At 34.4% G+C, this 24,415-nt stretch overlaps 1 protein-coding gene across 1 annotated transcript in view; it reads right to left on the reverse strand.

Annotated features, from left to right (window-relative positions):
- Actr3 (ARP3 actin-related protein 3 homolog (yeast)) overlaps nt 1-23,630 on the reverse strand; it is a 47,510-nt gene extending 23,880 nt beyond the window's left edge. Inside the window, exons 1-7 of the mRNA XM_013030819.1 lie at nt 23,542-23,630; nt 19,293-19,417; nt 15,573-15,683; nt 11,708-11,803; nt 7,365-7,472; nt 4,195-4,338; nt 1,646-1,819 (exon numbers count right to left, since the gene is read on the reverse strand). Coding sequence (XP_012886273.1) covers nt 1,646-1,819; nt 4,195-4,338; nt 7,365-7,472; nt 11,708-11,803; nt 15,573-15,683; nt 19,293-19,364 — 705 coding nt within the window. The 5' untranslated portion in view covers nt 19,365-19,417; nt 23,542-23,630. The remainder of the gene's footprint in view (nt 1-1,645; nt 1,820-4,194; nt 4,339-7,364; nt 7,473-11,707; nt 11,804-15,572; nt 15,684-19,292; nt 19,418-23,541) is intronic.
- Between the last annotated feature and the right edge of the window lie 785 nt (nt 23,631-24,415).

Genomic DNA, 24,415 nt, shown 5'->3' on the forward strand with positions numbered 1-24,415 from the left:
CCTCATCTGGTCCTCATCTTCAAAATTCTTTATTTGACTGGATAGCACATCAAAGTTGAAGAAGTTATAAACACCTCTGAATCACCAGATTCTTAATATTTACTCCTTTCACACTGAAGTAATTACTAAATCATATTCAATCTCCTTTTTCGCACCTCCTTCCTTCATCTCAATGCCCTACAGAAAATATCTAAAATACTGCAACTATTTGCCTCCTATGTAACCAACCAAGTGCTACCAGAATAATCTTTATAATCCTGCTCATAAATCTATGTCACTTTCATGCTGAAGATTTCTGCATAACTGGAATCCAACAAGCTCCCTTGAGCAGTGCATTTATTCCTCATGATATAGTCCACAAATACTGATTTGGATTTATCTTCCACTGTACCTCTGTAACTAACTATTATCTACTTGTCTAATGTCCTAGGACTTTGCTCAGCTCATCAACTCTGGCAGAAACATGCATGCCTAGAAAAAACTATCCAACAGTTCAGCTGATCTAAATTTAACTATTACCTCTGAGAAATTTCTCTGGTTTTCCCAAGTAGACTCAGATGTTCTCTGTTTTTATGCCCTTAACAGATACATGTATGCACTAAAGCCACTATACCTATTTAAACAATACATCTTATTCTTTGCCCTCAATAAGAGAAAGATTAAATCATTTTTTTACCTTTGAATACTCATTGCTTAATCTGAGATCATAAAATGATATCCCCTTGGTATTTGCTAAGTGAATATATACTGAAGAATTAAGTGCTCCCTTTTTTTGGTGGTGTAGATGTATGAACTCTGGGCCTTTCACTTGTGGGCAGGTAATCAATCCACCACTTGAGCCATACCCACAGTCAAAAAATTAACTGTTCTTGATACTAAAGAAGCACAGAAAGCATTTACTGTTATTGCATCAATAAAGCTGATTTTCTGATATTAAATTACCAGAATAATTTTCATTATTAAAAGCATGTCTTCCATTAATTTAATGTAGTTTTTCTCTTTTATTTTGCCAGTCTTGAGACTTGTACTCAGGACCAAGTCACTGTTACCGAGCATTCTTTTTTTCCCTCAAGGAGAGCACTCTACTATCTGGGCTACACAGCTCCACTTCCACCTTTTTAGTAGTTAATTGGAGATAAGAGTCTCACAGACTCGCCACTCTAGACGAAAGGCGATCCTGAGATTTCAGCCTCCTCAGTAGCTGGTATTACAGGTTTGAGCCACAGGGGCTCAATATTAATTTAATACAGCCTTTATGTTGCTAAGATTTCATATTGATAGAAGACAGTTTAACTAGTAAATAACTTTATGACAATCAATTGAAAATTGTTTTCATAATGGCTATTTTATACTTGTGGGATCCTGACTAAAGGCCTTTTGAATATTTTAAAGGATCATAAATATTAAGAGCTCCTTTTGCCATGCTGTTCAGTGGTATAACTCCAAAAGCTATAATATTAAAGTGACAATAGTTTTGTTTTCCCATATGTATAAAAATATTGAGTTTAGTCTCTTTTAAAAGAAAAAAGTTTTTTTTCCTGAGAAATTTAACTCAAAGTTTGATATTAATTATCTCTGAACATATTCTAATTCTTTGTTCTGAATATTTTGAAGCAATTACATTAGAAAATAATAAACAACTTACCTCTGGATGAAAAAAGATTTCTGGTCCCAAGAATCTCTCATAACCAACATCAATAGAAAATTCTTTCTTTGAGATAGCATTGATTCCAGTATACTGTTTAATCCACTTTGCCCCATCAGTGTCATACTTGTTAAATTCTTTTACTAAGTCTGGGCAGACATAACTATAACGCTCCTTAAAAAGCAAACAAAGAAACAAAATCTGTATTTTTAGTTTGTTTTATAAGTAAAAAAGAGCATCTGTAAATGAGAGTCAAATAAAAAAAACACATTTAGTATATAAAATTAGGAGGCTATAGTGGAACACATTTTTTTAGGATATGTGTACTACAAATACATAATCTATACATAATTCCTGACTTCCTATATGAACATGTTTAGGATTTGGAAGATTAAAGAGTCAAGTCTACTCTTTTAGTGTTATTTCCTAAAACTGTCATTTAAGTCACTCAACATTTTTACTGTTTTAGTAATCATGAATCTTGTGTTCTAGAAAATATACACAAATGAAAAAAAAAACTGATCACAACCACACAAATTCTGACCTAAATGAAACAAAGAAAAATAGAATTAAAATATATACCTTTCTATTTTGCTATTATCTGCAAGGGTGAATTATTGCATGTTTGGTTATATGTTCTAAGTGGATGTTTACACCAAAAATATAATTCAAAAAGCTAGTATGTACTTCCGGTCTTGCCCCTGGACACAGATGCTCCCTACTTAGACATAAAGGATACCATCACTTTTCTTGGTTTTGAAGTCTACAGATTTGGACTGAGACATTGAACCTGAATCCGGTCCTCTTACAGGAGCTGTCCTCTTATGGAACAGCTTAACCATGTGAGATAATTCCCCTAATAAATTCCCTTTCATATAAATATATCTATAGCCTACTGTATTGTCTCTAAAGAGAATTCTGATTAATACTCATAATTTCCCATAACTGTACACATAATTCTGTCCAATAAAGATGCAAGTATTACTATTGATTGTGAAAAGATATAAAAGGAAAGAATATGCAAAAAATAAGACAATTATTTTACTTACCCTCTTTGTCCAAATCTTTCAAGTGGAAATTACATGAAAATGATGCTCCTTAAGTGATTTTCAGACAGAAGATCACTCTCCCCTTATAAGTTTAACCCTAGAGTTTAAATCCTTGGAATTTTTTTATTTTTGCTTTTAATATTTAACTTCCTAAAGAAGTTCAAATTGTAGTGCTCCTATTACTTTTTTAGTTTTTTGTATTGTTTTGTTTTTCAGTCGGGTCGTGGGGCCTGAACTCTGGGCCTGGGCGCCCACAGTCCCTCAGCAATTCAGCTCAAAGCTAGCACTCTACCACTTGAGTCACAGCACCACTTCCGGCTTTTTTCTTTTTTGCTTATGTGGTGCTGAGGAATCAAACCCAGGGCCTCAAGCATGCAAGGCAAGTGTTCTACCACTGAGCCACCTTCCCAGCCCTACTTTTTTAGTTTTTGTATTACCAGATTGTGGTAATTGTGGGGAGTCACTTGACGTTACTGCTTACAAAGTAGTCAGTTCATCTACGTGACTAAGCTATTAATAAAAAGAAAATTCCAATAAATACATGGAGGCAAATGAGTATTTTTTATAAGAGCAGACTTGCTTTTACATATTCATAACATGTTGAGACTTACTAAAATATTTTAGTCATGTTGGTAAATGACAAATTCAAAACGTAATGTCAAATAATAGTTATATATATAAAAATTAATGAAATATCTTACATAGATATCACATTTTTCCTCTATACTCATTTGAGCGAAATGTTGTCTGTATATTATAGTTCCATAAATCAATTACAAAAATACTTTTAAAAAACTGCTGATTAGGGGCTGGGAAGGTGGCTCAGTGGCAGAGTGCTTGCCTTGCATGCATGAGGCCCTGGGTTTGATTCCCCAGCACCACATAAGCAAAAAAAAAAAAAAAAGAAAGAAAAAAAAAACTGCTGATTAATATAAAAAATCAGCCAGGCACCAGTGGCTCATGCCTGTAATCCTAGCTACTCAGAAGGCTGAGATCTGAGGATCAAGGTTCAAAGCCAGCCCAGGCAGGAAAGTCCATGAGACTCTTATCTCCAATAAACCAATAGAAAACTAGAAAATGGTGCTGTGGCTCAAGTAGTAGAGCTCTCACCTTGAGCTGAAGAGTGCAGGGACAGCGCACAGGCCTAGAGTTCAAGCCCCACGACTAACCTAATTAATTAATTAATGTTCAATGATAAGTTCAGATGCATGGATTCTATAGTAATTATTTTTAATAATCACAAAAACATCAATTCATTTGTTAAAACATCCTTATGGAAGTTCTCATGTGTGAAATATGGAAAGATTATAGAAAGTGTTGATAATCTGATTCTGAAATAATTTTCTTGTAAAACATACAGAGAAAACAAGTATCAATAAGAGGAATTATTTATAACTAGCTGGCAAAAGAAAATATTGCTCCTAAGAAATTTCTACATGGTACTTTTATACATATGATTTTATTTCTTAACTGAATTATAGTTTTATCACTACTATTTACCTTTACTGCCTTGGCAGTTTCCAGGGACTGTTCTGGAGGGATTCCTACTTCTCGATCTCTCAGCAGTTGTTGAATAAAATATGTTATATCTCGTCCTGCAATTGGAATGTGTTTAATACAGCTGCCAATCACATATCCTTCAGCCTGGTTGGGAGGGGAGAAAGAGGTGCCAAATTTACTTTCATTATTTTGAAACTTATAACATAAAACATGAATCTTTCTCATTAATGCATTTGCATCTCAAGAAATGCTTTATCAAAGAAAATTTTTATTTCTATCCTTTAACTGCATTTTCTCAAACTTTTTTTTTTTGGGGGGGGGGAGTGGGTCCGGTCATGGGGCCTGAACTCTGGGCCTGGGCACTGTCCCCCAGCTCTTCAGCTCAAGGCTAGCACTCTACCACTTGAGCCACAGCACCACTTCAGGCTTTTTTTTTCTGCTTATGTGGTGCTGAGGAATTGAACCCAAGGCCTCATGCATGCAAGGCAAGCACTCTACCACTGAGCTACCTTCCCAGCCCTTCTCAAACTATTTTATTATAGAATTTGTCATACTGTATAGAAATTATGAATAAGAACCAACAACTTAGATTTATTCCCATAGTTTATAACCATGAGATGAGATAACATAGAAATAGTAAACTATGCCGGGCACCAATGGCTCATGCCTGTAATCATAGCTACTCAGGAGGCTGAGATCTGAGGATCATAGTTCAAAATCAGCCCAGGTAGGAAAGTCTGAGAGGCTCTTTACCTCCAATAAATCACTAGAAAACCAAAGTGGCGCTGTGGCTCAAGCGGTAGATCATTCGCCTTGAGCTGAAGAGCGCAGGGACAGCGCCCAAGCCCAGAGTTCAAGCCCCATGACTGACAAAAAAAAAGAAATAGTAAACTATAAAAATGTCAAATGGTTTAGATAACAGACTTTGTATCAGATAGGGAATTATTTTTAAATCCTTTATGATTTTAAGAAAAAGTTTAAATTATAGTCACACAAAAAAGTGATCATTAACCTAAAAAGTAGTTACTGCTTTCTTAATGAAGTTTTTAATTCACAAGCCTGAGGCATTTCGTGAATTATCATCTTGGCTATTAACTCTGTAGAACAGATACATATATATACCAACATCAGTCAGAACTATAATGAGTAATTTAACAACTAAATTTCAGTAAGAAAAAAGCTTATAAACAGCTTCACATGCTAGGAGTGAACACTAAGGATTGGTGGCAGTGCATGTTTATAATTCTAGCACTCAGTAGTCTGGGCTAAGAAGAGTCTGAGGCCAACTTGGGATAATCAGAGTTGATCTCAAAAGACCAAAAACAAGTAAGAATATTAAGGATTCAATTCATCCTCTAACTCAAAGAGAAAGGTGAATAAATTATATGAAATAAGTGTTTTTAGACATTCACCAACTTGACAATACTCCTAATAAAGAAGAAACAAGCAAGGTAAATGCTCTGAATACCCTCCAATGGCCTTGCGGAGCTCCTACACAATAATGAGGGAAACAACCCAAAAGAACCAATCAGCCCATTCAAGTGACAAGCGTCCAGCCAAAAGGCTTCAAGAACGTAGATAGTATAAACTCTAAGCTCACACCACAAAGGGAAATATTTCATGTTTTCATTATTCATGTGAAAGACGTTTTCAAGCATAGAACATCAAAGTGAGTCTTTAGAAGAGTACTGAAGCCAATAGTAGATACAGTCCTAGACAACCATCTTTTCTGGAACTGCCTAGTGATGTTTATAATGAACCACTAACAAGTTGGGCAACAAGGGCTCATGCCTGTAATCTAGCTACTTAAGCAGGTTGAGATGTGAAGGTGTTGGCCTGAAGTCAGAAGTAGAGCTGTGGCTCAAGTGACAGAACACTAGCCTTGAGCATAAAAGCTTAACAACAACACTCAGGCCCTGCATTCAAGCCCCAGGACCAGCACAAAAACAATGAATTGTATATTCCAAATATGCAAATTGTATGTATGTGAATTATCTGCAATAAAACTGCTATTAAAAATACGAGTTGTTATGGTCTGGAGGTATAATTCAGAGGCAGAGCATTTGGCTAGCAAGCCCGAGGCTTTAGGTTCAATTCCCAGTACTTAAAAAGAAAGAAAAAATATTAATAACTACTATGACACATCAGATGTCAAATGGATAGGAAGGGATCAGGAATGTAACCCAAAAGCAGTCATCCTGGGAATGTTATCCTCAACAGTTTGATTCATTAAGCTACAAGTAAGAGTATGAATAAAAGTTCAAATTATTTCATTCCTTAAATTTCATTCAATCTGAGTGTTTAAATAGCCCTTCAAATTGATGTAAATATGTACATTATCTTCCCACCTAATGAATATAAAATCTATTAATAGCTTTGAATCCATCAGGCATAACAAGAAAATTAACATGTTATTAAGAAACCAAAAGCCTTGACAGACAAACAGTATTTCAGACAATCTAATCTAATGCATTTTTCTTAATATGCCTTACCAAATACTCAGTTTTACTAAATGCTCAGTTTGTTGAGCTTTTTATTGGGTAAAATAGAAATTCAAACCTTACTAAAGTTCATGTACTACAGTTAATACAAGATAGTAGTGACAGTAATTATACTACATGTGCTACACAGTTAAGTCTTTAGACCACTCTGAAATCTCTTAATTATGATGCACACACAATCACATATACCCAACTCAACTGGTAAAGTGAATTTCATAGTTAATAAAACTGTATGTCTAGGTATAAATCATCATTTTCCTAATTAAAACATAAACCCACAACAAAAGGTATACTTTGGAATTCATTTATACAATGTTAACAATTTGACTGGGTGCCAATGGCTCAAGCCTATAATCTTAGCTTTGCAGGAAGATAAGAACTGAGGATTGTGATTTGAAGCCAGCCTGGGCAGGAAAGTCCCTGAAACTCTTACCTCTAATTAAATATCAAAAATACCCAGAAGTGGCTCAAATGATAAATAAAAAGCCATGAGTGAAAAAGACCCAGGCCCTTAGTTCAGGTTCCTGTATTAGCAACCCCATCCCCCAAAAAAAAGCAAAAAAGACAAAATAATAATTACAACGAATTTTAAATGTAGTATTAATTCATGCAATTTCAACTGAATTCGGTGTGTTACCTTCTGTTTAATAATTTAAAAAAATTTCTTACCACAGGAATGACATGAGTGACACCATCTCCACTGTCTATTACCGTACCAGTCAACGTCCGTTCCCCTACTTGTCTTGAGGTCCAGGATGCAGCTAAAGCAAGCACAGCCTTGAACAAAAAGAAATAAGAAACAAATATAAGAACAAAGTGCTTTATTCAATTTTACATAAAGAACTTACAGGATAAAAATACACAAAATAAATTTCACATAATTCAATAAAGTTGCTTACTTTCTACATCTTATTAAAGAAAACATATTTGTTTCTCCATATTTATAAACTTCACAGATTTTACTGGGGACCACTTTTCTGCTAACACCAAAAACGTGAGGAAGAACAACAAGAAATATTAATAGCTCTTACCTGCCAGAACTTAGTTCACATGGGCTGGCTTATAACAAACTAAAAGTAAAAAGTATACCACCACCTGGGAATGTAAACTTGTTCAACCACTTTGGAAAGCAATATGGAGGTTCCTCAAAAGACTTCACATAGAACTCCCCTATGACCCAGCAATCCCACTTCTGGGCATTTACCCAAATGTTTACAAACAAGACCACACTAAAGCTACCAGCACAACTATGTTTATTGCAGCATTATTTACCATAGCTAAGATACGGAACCAATCCAGATGCCCCTCAGTAGATGAATGGATCAAGAAAATGTGGTATATATACACAATGGAATTCTATGCCTCCATCAGAAAGAATGACATTGCCCCATTTGTTAGGAAATGGAAAAACTTGGAAAAAATTATATTAAGTGAAGTAAGCCAGGCCCAAAGAAACATAGGTCCCATGGTTTCCCTTATTTGCAATATCTAGTATATGTATGAGTCAAGCAGAAAAGGTCAGATAATGTGATGTCAGGAAAATGAACCCTTAGATATGTATTTTAATGTTTTTTTCTTTCATGCATGTGTTTCTAACGCATTTATAAGATTATCTCTTTGTTGCTTTGTATGTCCCTCCCCCACAGTATAACCCCTGCTTTTATTGTATTTGTTGTCAGTATAACTTGTGGAGGAGATGGGGAAAAACCAGTTGTTTAAGGATACAGGTGGACCTCTTGCAACAATGAGAAGTACAAGTTGTCATGTCCAAAACAAGCTTTACAACGTCGGTGTGGGGGGGGCGGGGGAAGGAGAAGGATTGGGATTGGGGGCAAAGGAGGAGGCTGCAATGCTTGGTAAGAAATGTACGCATTATCCTGCCCATGCAATTGTAACCCCTCTGTACAGTATGTTCACAAATAAAATTAAATTAAATTAAAAAAAAAAGTATACCACCACCAAAATTAGTCAATAAATAAGCATCATTCTTTTAAAAGTTAGATTTAATATTTTTAAATACAACAAGCATTTGGAACTATGTAACAAGTTCTTTAGCTGAAATGACCATTGGCACACTTCAAAATACTATCACTTAATTAGGACGTAAAACTTATAAAATACCATTAAGAAATCTTGGCACAGACAATACTCAATTATTCTCTAAAAGTATTTTTCATTATTAAAAAATTGATACAGGGTTTTTTTTTGGATTGGGGGGGTTGTTTATTTTACCCCCCAATACCAAGGTTTACACTCAGGGCCTTATATTTGCTCAGCTTGCTTGATTAGCTGGCACTCTACTATTTGAGCCATACCTCAAAGTCCAGCTTTTTGCCAGTTACTTTTGGAAATGGATTTGTCTGCTTGGGCTATCTTCGAATCATCATCCTCAAATATATTACAGATATGAGCAATCAGCATGCATCTGAAAACTAATTTCTTATAATCCAAGATTCAAAAAAGGCATATAGCTAATAACTGAAAACAGACATAAATGGGCCTTATCTTACCTACCTGCAGTGTAACTGCTAAAAGATACCTACAAGGTCACTGTTTTAACCTAGGATCATTTTAAAAGAATGACTACATTATTATCTAAACTAATAAAAATGTAAAAGTATTTTTAAAGCTCTTACAATATTTTCCTATTACTTAAGAATAAGGAAAAACTGTTTTTTCCTAATTCTCATGAAAAACTTTTAACAAGTATAAACTTCATTATATATAGCATATTAGTATAAAGATGAGATACAAAATTCTAAAGTAAAATTTAATGAATCTCCTCTAACTCCACTTTATTAGAGCTCAGAACTAAAAAAGACCTCCAACTTGAGATGGAATTACTTTCTATAAAGTTTATCAAATATTTTGACTAACATTTAAAAGGAAACACAATAAATTTTAGGTAGCATTAGATATGTTAAAGCTTTTTGGTCCAAAAACTAAAATAGTCATTCCATAAAGTATCACCTACTGGTGAGGAAATGGAAAGACTTGGAAAAAAATTATATTAAGTAAAGCAAGCCAGACCCAAAGACACATAGGTCCCATGGTTTCTCTTATTTCCAATAACTGGTATATGTCTAGGATAATCTTACCAGACAAGCAGAAAAGCTCTAAAGCTATGTACATATGACCATATAAGATGATGTTAAGCGAAATGAACCCCAAAATAGGGACACAGAGGTTTTATCTTTGTCACTATTGTTTTTAATGTACTATGTGATTTTATTTTCAAATTTGAATTTCCTTTTTTTTTTAATTGAGAGAATACCGTACAGAGGAGTTACAATTACATGAGCAAGGTAATAAGTACATTTCTTATCAAGCATTGTTGCCTCCTCTGTTTCCCCTTCCCATCCCTTCCCATCCTCCCCTCCTCCCCCGATCAGATCCTCCCCCCAACCCCCACCAAAGTTGTAAAGTTCGTTTTTCGACATAACAACTTGTACATCTCCTTGTTGCAATGGGTCCACCTGTATCCCTAAACAATTTGTTTTTGCCCTTCCCCTCCACAAATTCTACCAACATCAAATACAGTGAAAGCATGGGTTATACCGTGGGGGGTGGGGGGGGACATACAAAGCAACAAAGAAATCATCTTATAAATATGTTAGAAACAATCGCATGAAAGGAAAAAAAAATTTGAATACTTATCTTGGGGTTCATTCCCCTAACATCAACTTATCTGACCTTTTCTGCTTGACTCAGACATAAACTAGTTATTGCAAATACGGGAAACCATGGACCTATGTTTCTTTGGGCCTGGCTTACTTCACTTCATATAATTTTTTCCAAGTCTTTCTATTTCCTAACAAATGGGGAGATGTCATTCTTTCTGATGGAGGCATAGAATTCCATTGTATATATATACCACATTTTCTTGATCCATTCATCTACTGAGGGGCATCTGGATTGGTTCCGTATCTTAGCTATGGTAAATAATGCTGCAATAAACATAGTTGTGCTGGTAGCTTTAATGTGGGATTGTTTGTGATCATCTGAGTAAATGCCCAAAAGTGGGATTGCTGGGTCATAGGGGAGCTCTATGTAGAGTCTTTTGAGGAACCTCCATACTGCTTTCCAAAGTGGTTGGACAAGTTTACATTCCCACCAACAATGCAGTAAGGTTCCCTTCTGTCCACATCTCCTCCAGCATCTGTTATTAGAGTTCTTGATTCTAACTGGAGTGAGGTGGTATCTCAATGTTGTTTTGATTTGCATTTCTTTTATGGCTAGAGTAGTTGATAATTTTTTTTGTATGTTCTTTCCCCCATTTTCACTGCATTTAATTCTGATGCCCTGCATCTTGAATATACATTTTTCTAATTTGGGAAGGAGAAGGGAAATAACAAAATGCTGAAACAAGGATACAGGTTGACCCATTGTAACAATGAGATATACAAGACACTATGTTGAAAACGAACTTTACAACTTGGTTGGGGTGGGGGGAGAGAAAACAGTTGCGGGGAGGGAAGGAATAGGGGAAAAACAAAAGAGGGGATAACAATGCTCGGTAGAAAATGTACTCATTACCTTACTCATGTAACTGTAACCCCTCTGTATAGTATCTTTACAATAAAAAATATATATATTAAAAATATATCACCTACTGGTATTGCCTACTGAAATTAAAAAATAAAACTGTCTGATCTCAAGTCAAAGAGCCTTTGACTCACTATAAATAAGTTTTTTGTCCCTTACATAAAAATTAGAAGTGTAATTAGTAGGAATCATTAATACAAAGTATTTTTATTGTCAGATATTACACTTGCTATAGTTTTAATAAAAGCTCTAACCCTCATGGGTAGAATAGTAGCTGTTTCATTTAGGTGGAATAACTAGTACACGTTAGGCATAACAAAATTTTACAAGTATTTATGATATACAAGACACAAAGAGCAATGAGTGATCTTATATACCTAAAGATAAGTCTATCAAAACAGACAGAGACAAAAGAACCTGAGCAAATTAAATTGTAGGTTAAGTGTAAACAGGTAGGACTTATTTACCTGCACAGCAATGTACAAGCCAGGAACATTGAAAGACTCAAACATTATTTCAGCAGTATATTCCCTGTTTTCTGGAGTATTCAATGGAGGTTCAGTCTATTGAATTAAGTAACATTTTGGTTAGATAACATCAGATCATCCTGATAATTTTATAGGCAATTTCTAAATTAGAAATGAATTCCTGCAAATGTTATCTAAAAAGAGCTGCATTTCCAAGCACAAATATAGACACAAAGACTAAATAAAACTATAATTAAAGCATACCTATACATGTGTAAAAGTTATTCATATAAAAAGAATTGGATTCCTGTATCACACTTTTATATGAAATAAACATCAATAATAAATGTGAAGGGAGGGAGAAGAAAAGAAGAGACAAGGAGGAAAAAAAATAAACTCTAGTTGATGATACACATGCCACTGGGTGTAAAAATGACTCCTATCTGCAATTCATTTTCAAGTCATTCAAAAACAAGATGGAGCCAGGCACTGGAGGCTCACATGAATAATCCTAGCTACTCACAAGGGTGAAACTGAAATCTAATGCTCTCAGTTCAAAGCCAGGCCAGGTAGACAAGTCTGCTAGCCATGAGCCAAAAAAGCCAAGCAAAAGGAAGGAGCCTACGTCAAAACCCTGTACCAAAAAAAAAAAAATGATAGATATCAGAAAGTAATTACAGTAAAATGTTAACTGTTGAATTTATAGGCACTGGTGATTACTTTCTGAACAGGACTATTGCTGCCAAGATGATGGAAGCGAACTGACAAATGGGACTATATCAAATTAAACAGTTTCTGCATTGTAAAAACCAAGAGTCAACCCATAGAATGGGAGAAAACCTTGACCAGCTATTCAACAGAGGAAGGATTACTATCTAAACCATGAAGAGGGCTAGGAAGGTGGCACAGTGGTAGAGCGCTTGCCTTGCATGCCTGAGGCCCTGGGTTCAATTCCTCAGCACCACATAAGCAAAAAGAAAAAAGCCGGAAGTGGCTCTGTGGCTCAAGTGGTAGAGTGCTAGCCTTGAGCTGAAGAGCTGAGGGACAGCGCCCAGGACCAGAGTTCAGGCCCCATGACCGGACCCCCCCCAAAAAAAAAACAAAAAAAAATAAATAAACCATGAAGAACTCTAAAAACTAAACAGTGAAAACAAATAATCCATCTAATAAATGGATAAGTAAACTGAAGTTTTCACAAAAAGAAATACATATGGCTAATAAATATATAAAACAATGTTCAATATTCTCAGCCATATCTATCTGTTGGCTCGTGCCTGTAATCCTAGCTACTCAGGAGGCTGAGATCTGAGGATCATGGTTCAAAGCCAGCACAGTCGAGAAGAGTCCATAAATCTCTTATCTCCAATTAACCACCAGAAAACCAGAAGTGGCACTGTGGCTCAAGTGGTAGAGTGCTCGCCATGAGCTGAAGAGCTCAGGGACAGCACCCAGGCCCAGAGTTCAAGCTCCACAACCAACAAAAAAAAAAACAAAAAAAGATTCTATCTCACTCCAGTTAGAATGATAGCCATGAAAATGGCAAACAACAATAAATGCTGGTGATAATGGGGGTGGGGAAGAAAAAAACCCTCATACACTGTAGGTAGGAATATAAACTAGAACAACTATAATGGAAATCAGTATGGAGTTCATTTCTTCAAAGACTCAAAATATACCTTGCTTATGATTCCACAATACCATTACTGGATACACAACTGAAAGAGAGTGAATCAACACACTCCAAATACATCTGCATTAACTAGGCTCATTTCAGTTCTGTTCACAATATCTAAACTGGACTCAGCCAAATAAATGAATAAAGAAAATAACTGTATATACATACTATCATATATCACACAGCCATAAAAAAAAATGAAATCATGTCATCTGCAAGAAAATGGATATAAGTAGAAGACATATTGAAATAAGCCAAGCTCAAAAAAAAAAATGTATCCTATGTTTTCACTCACATGTGGAAGTTAGACCTTAAAGACATACATATTTATTGATATACCCATACATATCTAGTTATATAATCATATATATGAGTAAATACAGGACACGACTCCAACTAAGGAATTACTTACTTAGGAGAATACAATAAAAGAGAAGGGAAAGAAAAAAAGTAACAGAGTGAATAATTTTGAGATCCATTCTGAAAGAGGATGAATATGGTTAGAACAGATGGTTTGCAAAAAACAAACCTGATGAAATTGTTTTGGGAAGAGGGAAGCAGCAAAGGGAAAATAAGAAAGAAGGTGAGATTGAATGAAATATATTGTAAGTATATATAAAAATTAAACTATTAAAAAAAAGAAGCAATTTTAGTAAAACGTTAATTGTTGAATTTAGGTGCAGTGATATGGGTGACCACAGAAATGTTCTTTTAACTTTAGGGTTAAGCAGTACTTACAAGTCACCATAATAAAATTTATTGGGGGGAGGAGGGCATTTTGTATGTGAGAGAGAATAAATTTATTCTTACTAGGAAGCCAATAAATGTTACCTAATTTAAAAAAAAAACATAATAAACATTTAAATTTATAAAATAATCACCAGGGAAATTTTTTAAATTAAAATTGTTGCCTCTAGGAAATACATAATTAAGAGTTAAAAGATATGAAAAGGCAAAAGTGCAATTCTGTTTTGTTTCAAAGTATTACAAAGGGATTTTCCTTTTCAAACTATGAACACACATTACTTTGATTAAAAAGTTTTATAAGTAAACTAAATGTGACTATTTCAAGAAAGAAAAATACCAGAAATTTATTATTCAAAAGAAGAAAACTAGTACAGGTTTATCAATAATAAGAAACAAGTACCACAGATTTTCAACATTGTTCTGAACATTACTATGATGATTTCGATCTAAAATAGTTCCTGAAGGCTCGTGTATTAAAAGCTTGGTTGCCATCTGATAAGACTTTCAAGAGATGACTGGATCTTGAGGGTTCTAACATCACCAATAGATTAATCCAGTAATGAATTCATAGACAAGTAGAATCTATTCCATTCATATTGGGGCCTTGGTTTGAGGAAGATTACTGGAGGCATGCCTTTAGAGTATATATTGGAACTAGACCCTTTAACTCCTCTCCCTCTACCTCCTCATGCTGTGCAGTAAGCTACTTTATTATACCACATGCTTCCCACACCAGGATACACTGCCATGCCACACCACAGGCCTAGAAGTAAAACCTCTGAAATTATTAGTCAAAAGTTTTCCTCCCAGGACTGGGAATGTGTGTGGCTTAGTGGTAGAGTACTTGCCTAGCATGCATGAAGCCCTGGGTTCGAGTCCTCACTACCACATAAACAGAAAAAGCCAGAAGTGGTGCTATGACTCAAGTGGTAGAATACTATCCTTGAATTAAAGAAGCTCAGGGACAGTGCCCAGGCCCCGAGTTCAAGCCCCAGGATTGGCAAAAAGAAAACAAAATCTTCCACCCTTGAATTGTTTTCTTGCATATTTATACCAGTGAGGAAAACTGAGTAACAAAATTACCTACTGCCCCTACCTTAATAATTATATAGTAATTACCATTTCTTCAATGTTTTTGCTCTAGTGCCTGGTAACTTATTACTCTACCACAGCCTATAACTAGATGGTCTTAAGATGACGTAACTTTGTGCAATCGTCTTTCATATGAAAGTTTAATAAATGATAAAGTATCCTCTAGCAATAATACATGTGATAAAAATGTTCTCATTAAGTTTCTTCACCAGTATAGTGGCATGTATTTCCAATCCTCTCCCTCAAGGGCTAAGGCAGGAGGACTATGAGTTTGAGATAATTCTGAGAATAAAATAAGATTTGTTTTAATAAATAAAGTTAATCTCCATTAAAATTTTAATTTGTACTTACCAAAAGAAAGTAATGGTCTTCAGGTTCTGCCCTTAAATATTTAAAGATGACTTGCTCCATAAACCTTTCCATCAAGTCCCAATCTTCAACTATACCATGACGGATTGGCCACTATTTATTAAAACAAATAACACCAACAAAATCCCCAAATTAATATCAACAAAAACAAGAACTTTAAAAAAAATAAAAGCTAGGGTTATTAGAATAATAGCATGTATTAGAAGAGATTATATTTTCCTATGTCTGACAATGATATTATATATCATTGTAGGGGATGCATACTAAAATTTTTATAAAAGAATTATTTCTAATGTGTTTATTTGGGTGCTACAGAGAAAAACCTAAGATGATTACCTCAAAATGAAACAAACTGTAACATTTACATGAAAGGTCAATATAAAACAGATTTTTTAGAATTAAAAAATAGAAAATTTGAGTTCATTTAAAATGAAGACTATGAAAATCATAGTGTATAATAATTTCCTTAATTTTCAATTTAATAATACTCCAACTATGCAGCCTAATATGTAAAACACACTTGGTAGGGGATGTAGTAGCACAGGCCCATGGTCCCACCTACTAGGGAAGTGAAGCAGCAAGACTGCTTGAGCCCACAAGTGCCTGGAACATAGGTAGTCCTGGCCTCAAAATAATGCAACAAACCAAAAGTAAATAAAACACACTTGCTAAATACATATCTACAATAATCATTAAAATCAAGCATGTACAATTTTTAAGGAAGGTATCTTTGTAAAGAATCACATTAAAAACTGTTTAAGGGCACCTCAGTTTATTATAGCAAATTCATAAGAATATTACAAGGTATTTAAAATCTGAGTTTAATTTCTATCGTAAGAGATACTCAACATCAATTAGACACTACATGATGTACTAGCTTAAAAGATCAGCTTCAACTATAAATCACATTATAATACTTTAAATGACATTTGTTTGAAAATCTGGAATGTAAGCTATTTTGATGGATATAAGTACAAACAAAACAAAATCCATGTAAAACAAGACAGAGGTGACAACATTCAATCTGATTCATGTTTGAGCAATTGTACAGTACCTAATAACAGGTAATCAGCATGCTGATAGTAATTGTTTAACAGCAAAGAAAAATATCCTCTTCAATTTAAGGGTTTTTTTTCAGTATCCTCTACTTAATGAACAGAAATGTTCAATAGATAGACAGAGGGAAGGGGAGGAAGAAAGAGAGAGAGAGAAGGTGACAATGTCCAATCTGATTCTTGTTTGAGCAATTGTACAGTCCACCTAATAACAGGTAATCAGCATGCTAATGGTAATTGTTTAACAGCAAAGAAAAATATCTGTTCAATTTAAGGGTTGTTTTTTTTTTTTCCACAGAGGATACTGCAGTGCTTGAAGCTAGTTACTTAATGAACAGAAATGTTCATTAGATAGATAGAAAAATTTTAAATGTAGGTAGCCCAATGAAAATGTTGCTCAGATATCAAAGACACTGAGCAAACTGGTGATCTTCTGTAATAGAATATAGTTCCACAAACATAATACATATTTAATACCCATGGCAGAATGAATAAACAAAGGGATACTTTGCAGTTTTAGTCCCTATTATTACTTACTTCCTACTCTAGCCTCCTTGACCATTTCTAGGAATTATAAAATGACTTCTACTCCCAGTTTAAGGAAGAAAATAAATATATCATTTATTTTATCATAAAGAAAAATACAAATTTAAATGTTCTAAGTATGAATTATCCATTCATTAATTATTACTATGAACCAAATGCAAACTACTGGCACTACTACTAAGGACACAGATACCTACTCTCTTAGTGAAAGTATATACAAACAAATATTACTCTGTAGTTTTTGAAAGAAGTATAGCTCCTGAAACACGATGACCAAAAGGGCTTGTGAAGAAAAATGGGAAGGTTTAACTGAGAAAGTCTTACCTACACTGGTGTTAAAAGAAGCAATGTTCTTGGTTTTCTAGGGCTCTCACAATTTATTTGCTAATTTATCTATCTGCTTATTTAGTTGAGATGAGGTAAAGTGAGGAGAAATAATAGAAAAAATACAAACACTGAATAGTACAAAAAAAACAAAATACTGGAATTATGAAAAAAGATATGTGCTGAGGGTTGGGGGCAAGGGGTGTAGAAAGATCTTCTAGATAAGGAGATGAGACAATCTAAAAATCAAGTCTGCTGAGGCCACATAAGGCTAAGGAAATCATTGGTACCTGCCTACAGTGATTATTTTGTAGGGCCCAAGTCAATGTTATAAATATCCAAATGGCCCTTTGGAGAAAAAAGGCTCCCTCTCCCTGATAGAGAAAGTCTTTAAGAAAACAATATAACAGTTGGACTAAAGATACAAGTCAGTGATAGATTGCCTAAATGAACAAGGCCCTAGTACCAACCCAGAAAGGAAAAAGGACAGAAAGGAAGAATAAAAGCAATATGAGGACAGCACTTAGGTAATATTAACACTTAAGGAGGAAAAAAGGAGGAATCAGTAACAATAGGAAAGAAAATTTCAAAGCAAGAGAATCAACAGAGTAAACCTATGAAAGACAAATCAAGAACAAATAAGTTTATTACAATTGGATTAAACGAAGAGCAAATGATTTGAAATTCAGAAGTTTAGCATGAACAACAAAGAGGAAAATAAAGCAATAGCTGAATTGCTGAAGTCAGAAGATAGGAATAAAAAAAATCAGAAAAGCCATTTTACTTATTTATGACTATATTCTTATAGCACTTAGTACTAGTTGGTCACTTAATAGTTGTTCATTAATGAGTAAATTATGAGAAAAGGGAAAAAAAGAAGTACAAGAGGAAGAAAATATAAAAAATAAGACAAAACCAATGCCTTGGCTCACACCTATAATCCTAGCTACTCGGGAGGCAGAGATCCAAAGATCACTGAAGCCAGCCTGAGTAAGAAAGTCCATGAGACTCTTTATCTCCAATTATCACCAAAATGCTGCAAGTATACTTATGGTTCAAGTGGTAGAGCATTAGCCTCAAGCAAAAAAGATCAGGAAAAGTTCTCAGGTCCAGAGTTCAAGTGCTAGGAGTAGCGTGTGCACACACACGCACGCACGCGCACACACGCACGCACGCCACGCACACGCGTGCACACACACATACACACACACACACACACACACACACACACACACTTATAATGCCCAGATGAAAGGCAGAAAAAAAAGCTGTGTTACTAAATTTGCTTTTAAACTGCCATATGGTCACAAATATTATACAAACCTACATACTAGACCTACATACTAGAGCACCAGCCTTAAGCCAAGACAAGCAAGAACACAAGGTCCTGAGTTTAAACCCCGATAAACCATGTCTTAATGAAAAAGACAGATGCAACATAAGTAAAAAGAAAAGGGGAAAGACACTGTTTCTAAGTGGTATTAGTTTCAAAATGTAGACAAATGAAATGGGTTTTAATAAAGAGATAAGAGTTTCTCTAGATGTGGCAATGTAGAGATGACAGAACGAAAATCCCACTGAGGGCCTTGAGATCTACTGGGTATGGAAAAGTAATTCACTTAAATAGGTTAAAATGTTTCCTGTTCTTGAGGCAAGTAAAAGCCACAGAGAAGAAATTCCTATAGTTAACATAGAGTAGTATTAAAGTCTCAGATGGCCCAATCATTGAACAAACTTTTTGAACGGAAATGTTATTTATTAAAACACAGAAACATACCTTTGTTGCATATGTAGGTTTTTCTATTGCTTCATCACCAATGAAAAAGTCTAGGTCATCAACACCTTTCATCACTCTCCTCTGAGCTTGATCACCTACTTTTGCGGATTCCTTAATAGCAATACCTTTAAAATAAATAATATTCAGACGTTTCAAAAACTTTATTTACTTGAAATGAGACAGTTTTAATGTATACTTCTCCCACACTGAAGTGTTATAAACAAGACCTAGCATATTTAAATTGTCAAACTAATGTGCCAAGGTCCTAATAAGGACCATGACAATATTCATTTAACGTAAAGAAATCAGCTTCTACTCAGAGACAAGGTCTCAAATAACAAAAGCCAAAAAGTATTCATCTAGAAATGTTTAAGTTACATAAAAAATAAATTTGAATTTAAAAACCTTAACTAATTCTGAATAAGATTACACATCCATATATGCCTGATGGAAAATCAGTACTTAAAAACTGAAAAAGATCACTAACAAAAGAAGGAAAAGTACAAGAATTTTCAAAAGCACCCAATTCATTATTATGGGCTAATTTATTATCATTTGATATAGTAGAAATCTGGTAAAACCTTAATCACATATACAAAGAGGTATCTAAATTAGTATCCGTAGAACGAATCACCTTAAAAAACTTCAGAAATCTGGCACATAGTTCCAGAAATAAAAACCTGTCATGTACTCTTTTGCTACTGTTGTTTGAGATATGATCTCTCTCAGGCTGGCCTCAAAACTCTTCACCCTCTGGCCTCAGCCTCAGTGTACTTCTTAAATGAGATCATATATTTCTGATATTTTTCAGTTTAAACAGCTCTTCATTCAAAATAGCTGAAAAAACATGCTTATTTGGCTTTCTGCAGTTCCTTTGGTTTAACAATGATATTCTGAAAGTAGGATGAAAATAATTAAAGGAAAAAAAAACTAAACATGCAATCTATTCCTTCTAAATGTCACTGATTCTCTCTGACAATATATTTGTAATATACCTAGACATCAGAAAACTCACAATTAATATCCTGAGCAACTAAGTAAATTTAAATAAAGTTAAACCATATCTACAGGCTTGCCAGGTCAAAATACCCACACATATCATTAAGAGACAGTGGACATGTCATGTCTATGTCTGATAATGAACACTGTACCTAAAGAATGCAAACTGAATGAGGAAAAACATCAAAAATTAACATCTTTCTTGCAGTAGGCAAATAAAATTTTCAACATTCTGCCAAATACACATAAGACAGAAAATGAAAACTGAGAATGGGTATTTTGGCATAAAGATAAAAATAAAGAATAGATTTAATGTTGATGAGATTCTAGGGCTCATTAGATGAAGATTATAAAGACCTCAAATAAAGACAAACATTTAAAACATAAGCAATGCCACAAACTGAAAAGATGGTAGTTACACTTCAATATTCTGAAATAATCATACATAATGACTCACAAAATACTACAATTAAGAGATTACATAACTAACATTGTTACAGATTACATTTTTTACAAATTAAATTCTGTAGCCCCTTCAAAAAAGATGTCAAAGCTCTAACCCCCAGTAGGCAACTTGCATGGAAATTACATCTTTTGAGTTAAAAATGATGTTATTAAGATGCTCCTTAATACCTACGGCTGATGTCCTTATTAAAAAGGAAAATCTGAAGAAAGACATGACTTCGGCTGTAAAGAAGGAGATAAAGACACAAAGCCAGAGAAGATAACCATGAGACTACAATGATGCATCTACTGAAATGACCTCAGAGTCGAAAAATCCACGGAGAAGGACAAGGGTGACAAAATAGTTTTATTAGCCAGCCAGCAACTGCCTTGTCCTGGATTACCTCAGAACTAAGAGCAGCAGCTACCTCTAATGGGGCAGGGTTTATAAAGGCCAGAACCACATGCAGTTGGTGATTTAGCAAGCAAGCAAGCTGAGGCCGGGATATTCTTCAGCAGCTGAGGGCAGGACCAGGCAGCAGATGTAGATGGAGGCTAGAGATTCAGGACTGGGGGTGGGGGTTGACAAGAAATGGAAAATTGGGTTCTTACTCTACCAAAAAAGGATCACTAACAAACATTAGATGATAGAAGATGCAACAAAGGGCTCTCCTCTAAGAGCCATAAGCAGGAAAGCTGCATTATATATAATGTCCTGCTATATTGTACACCTCTCGAATTCTAAACTGTAAGTTTCTATTAAACCAGTATTTTAACTTAAGGTTTCATTAAGCCAATTTTTAGAAATTTAGTGCAGCTTCTAGGAAACTAACACAAGTATAGTCAAGAATCTAATATGAAACCCAAGAATTAAAATCAAACACTAACTCATAAAAAAATGTCACCAATAAGCCAACATTTGTCACTAAATTTTTAAATAGATCAAAAAATATGGAAAAAGTGAAGATAAGTAAACCTGTCCTCAGTACAGGCAACAAATATGTATAAAATATAAATGAAATGACCATTAAGCAGGTTCTTGTTTTGAAGATATTGCTGACACTGTGTGAATATAGTTAGTTACTAAATAATACATTTCCTATAATACCTCTATAAAAATTATCTTCTGGCTTGCAGATAAGATAGTTTGCAGGATCTTTGTCTCTTGTCATCTCCAGCGAGTGTTCATATTTTTAATAAAGATAACATTTTATCTTAAGAGATATCAACCTCATTTGCTTTATGTTATTATTATTATCTTTAAGTGGTTGTACAAAGAAGTTCCCATTCTACCAAACAGTATATGAATACAAGGTGTCTGACAACCTTGTCACCCATCACTCCTAACCCAGCCCTTCTCTCACTTTTTTTAAGTTGAGATTAGGTGATTACATAAATTTCACATATTTTACATTAATGTTTTTAGAGTGTTTTTGGTTTTTCCTGTTCTAACTTTTGTTGACCATCACTTGTTTTTCAGGAGTTTTAAAAATTAAACTGGGAAGATTCATATGCACTCTTTCATCAGTCTCACAATCCACTCCGCATTGTGTAAAGAAGAGTCTACAATCCAATATAAGAAAGCATACCAGAAAAGTAAGTACAAACATCAGTAGGTTTGTTTCCTGAGAGTGAATAGGCGTATGTATATGTTTATATGTACATATGTGGATGTATATATCCTAAATAAACTTGCCCTTGTCAGTATAAATTTGACAGTGTGCTTCTCTTAGTTTTCACGTTTAGTATCTTCACAAATGAAAACACTTTTGAGACCTAAAATGCTTCTTTTTTGCACACTCATTTATTTCCTTATTTTCTTAAAATTCATATCCAAAATTTATTCAAATTAATTTATTCAAATTAATTTATTCTAAATAATTACTCCTAAAATTAAGTTTTCTAAGAGTACTACCAAAGCAATGACTTAAAAAAGATTTGTCATTCATCTGACATGCAAGTCATGAGGTGCTACCATGTAATCTATAAAAATGTGAATTATGTGAAAGTCAAATGATAAATGATGCCAAAGTACAGCCTATATTAATAAAAATAGCTCTAAAAATAAGTTTTTTTAAACAGCTGAAAAATAAGTGATGGTCAGCAAAAGTTAACTAGAACAGGAAAAACCAAACACACTTTAAAAACAATGCACATACTGTATGGTTAATAGATAACAGTAACATCTCTTAAGATGAGATGTCATCTTTATTAGAAATATGAGCACTCACTGGAGATGACAAGAGACAAAGATCCTGCAAACAATCTTATCTGCAAGCCAGAAGATAAATTTTATGGAGGTAATATTGGAAATGTACTATTTAATAACTATCTCCACACATTAGTGTCAGCAATATCTTCAAAACAAGAACCTGCTTAATGGTCAAATCTTTTTTTTTCTTTTAAAGAGATACTTGCTAAGATTTGCAAAGAGAAAAAAAAAGCTGAAATAACTAGTCAGACTCACAAAAGGAAAAGTAGATTTATAACTTGACAAACCATGTTTAAAAAACTGAATGTCAGAACAGCACCAGTAGCTCACACCTGAAATTGAAGCCAACCTGAGCAGGGACGCCTGTGAGACTTGGATCTCCAATTAAACACCACAAAAACAAAAGTAGAGCTGTGGCTCAAGTGGTAGAGCACTAAAAACACAGGGACAGTGCCTAGATCCTGAATTTAAGTCCCAGAACTAGCACTAAAAAATCACTATCATTGATTGCCATTGTTTGCCTTAATCACTTAATTAAGGAGATCTTTAAAATCAGATTATTTGTTTAAAAGAAATTAATTAAAAAATACTTACAGGATGGGATGATAAACTGTGGTTCTGTATTTCCAGCATATCCTAGTTTTGTATATCTGCAAAACAAAAAGAAATTTACATAATTCCACTAATACATTAGCAATCACGGTTGCCATTTGTTAAAAAATGACATTTAATTATTACACAGTTCCAGCCCACTTAACATATGTTTTGGAAATTATATCAAAATCATAAATGTCCAGTAGATTTTTTGTTTTTGTGTTGTTGAGGATCAAACTCAAGGAGCTTGTTCATGCTATAAAAGTGCTACACCTGCAGCCTAAATGCCTAAAGCCTAGTAACAAGGAATTCCACTTCAAAAACTGTCATACAGAGATATTAGTATACATGTAAAATAATATACATGATCATTTGCTGAAATCTTTCGTAGCAACAGCAAGAGACTAGAAATGTCCATCAAAGGAAAACTAGTTAAATATGATAGGTTTATATAATGGGGGCATCATGCAACAAGAAAAAGTAAGGAAACTTTTAATGGGTTGATAAAAAGTGGATAAGGAAACTTATGGGTTGATATGGACCAATCTTCCAAATGTGAACTGAACAAAACAAGATAGAACAAAGTGGGATGTATAGTTATGTAAAAGACATAAAAGTAAAGCATTAAGGACATAAATAATGCAAACAGTTAGGTAGCACAAACTAGAGGCATGGCTTAAGTACTATAGCATTAGCCAGCCATCAGTGAAAACCTGGAGTATGAAAGCAATCCCCCAGTACTGACACACTTAAAATTGGGTGCCAATGGCTCAACCTGTAATCCTAGCTACTCAGGAGGCTAAGTTATGAAAATCATGGTTCAGAGCCAGCCTGGGCAGACAAGTCAGTGTGACTCTGATCTTCAAATAACCAC

Source organism: Dipodomys ordii, unplaced genomic scaffold (assembly GCF_000151885.1).
Source record: "Dipodomys ordii isolate 6190 unplaced genomic scaffold, Dord_2.0 Scaffold133, whole genome shotgun sequence".
Classification (NCBI taxonomy): domain Eukaryota; kingdom Metazoa; phylum Chordata; class Mammalia; order Rodentia; family Heteromyidae; genus Dipodomys; species Dipodomys ordii.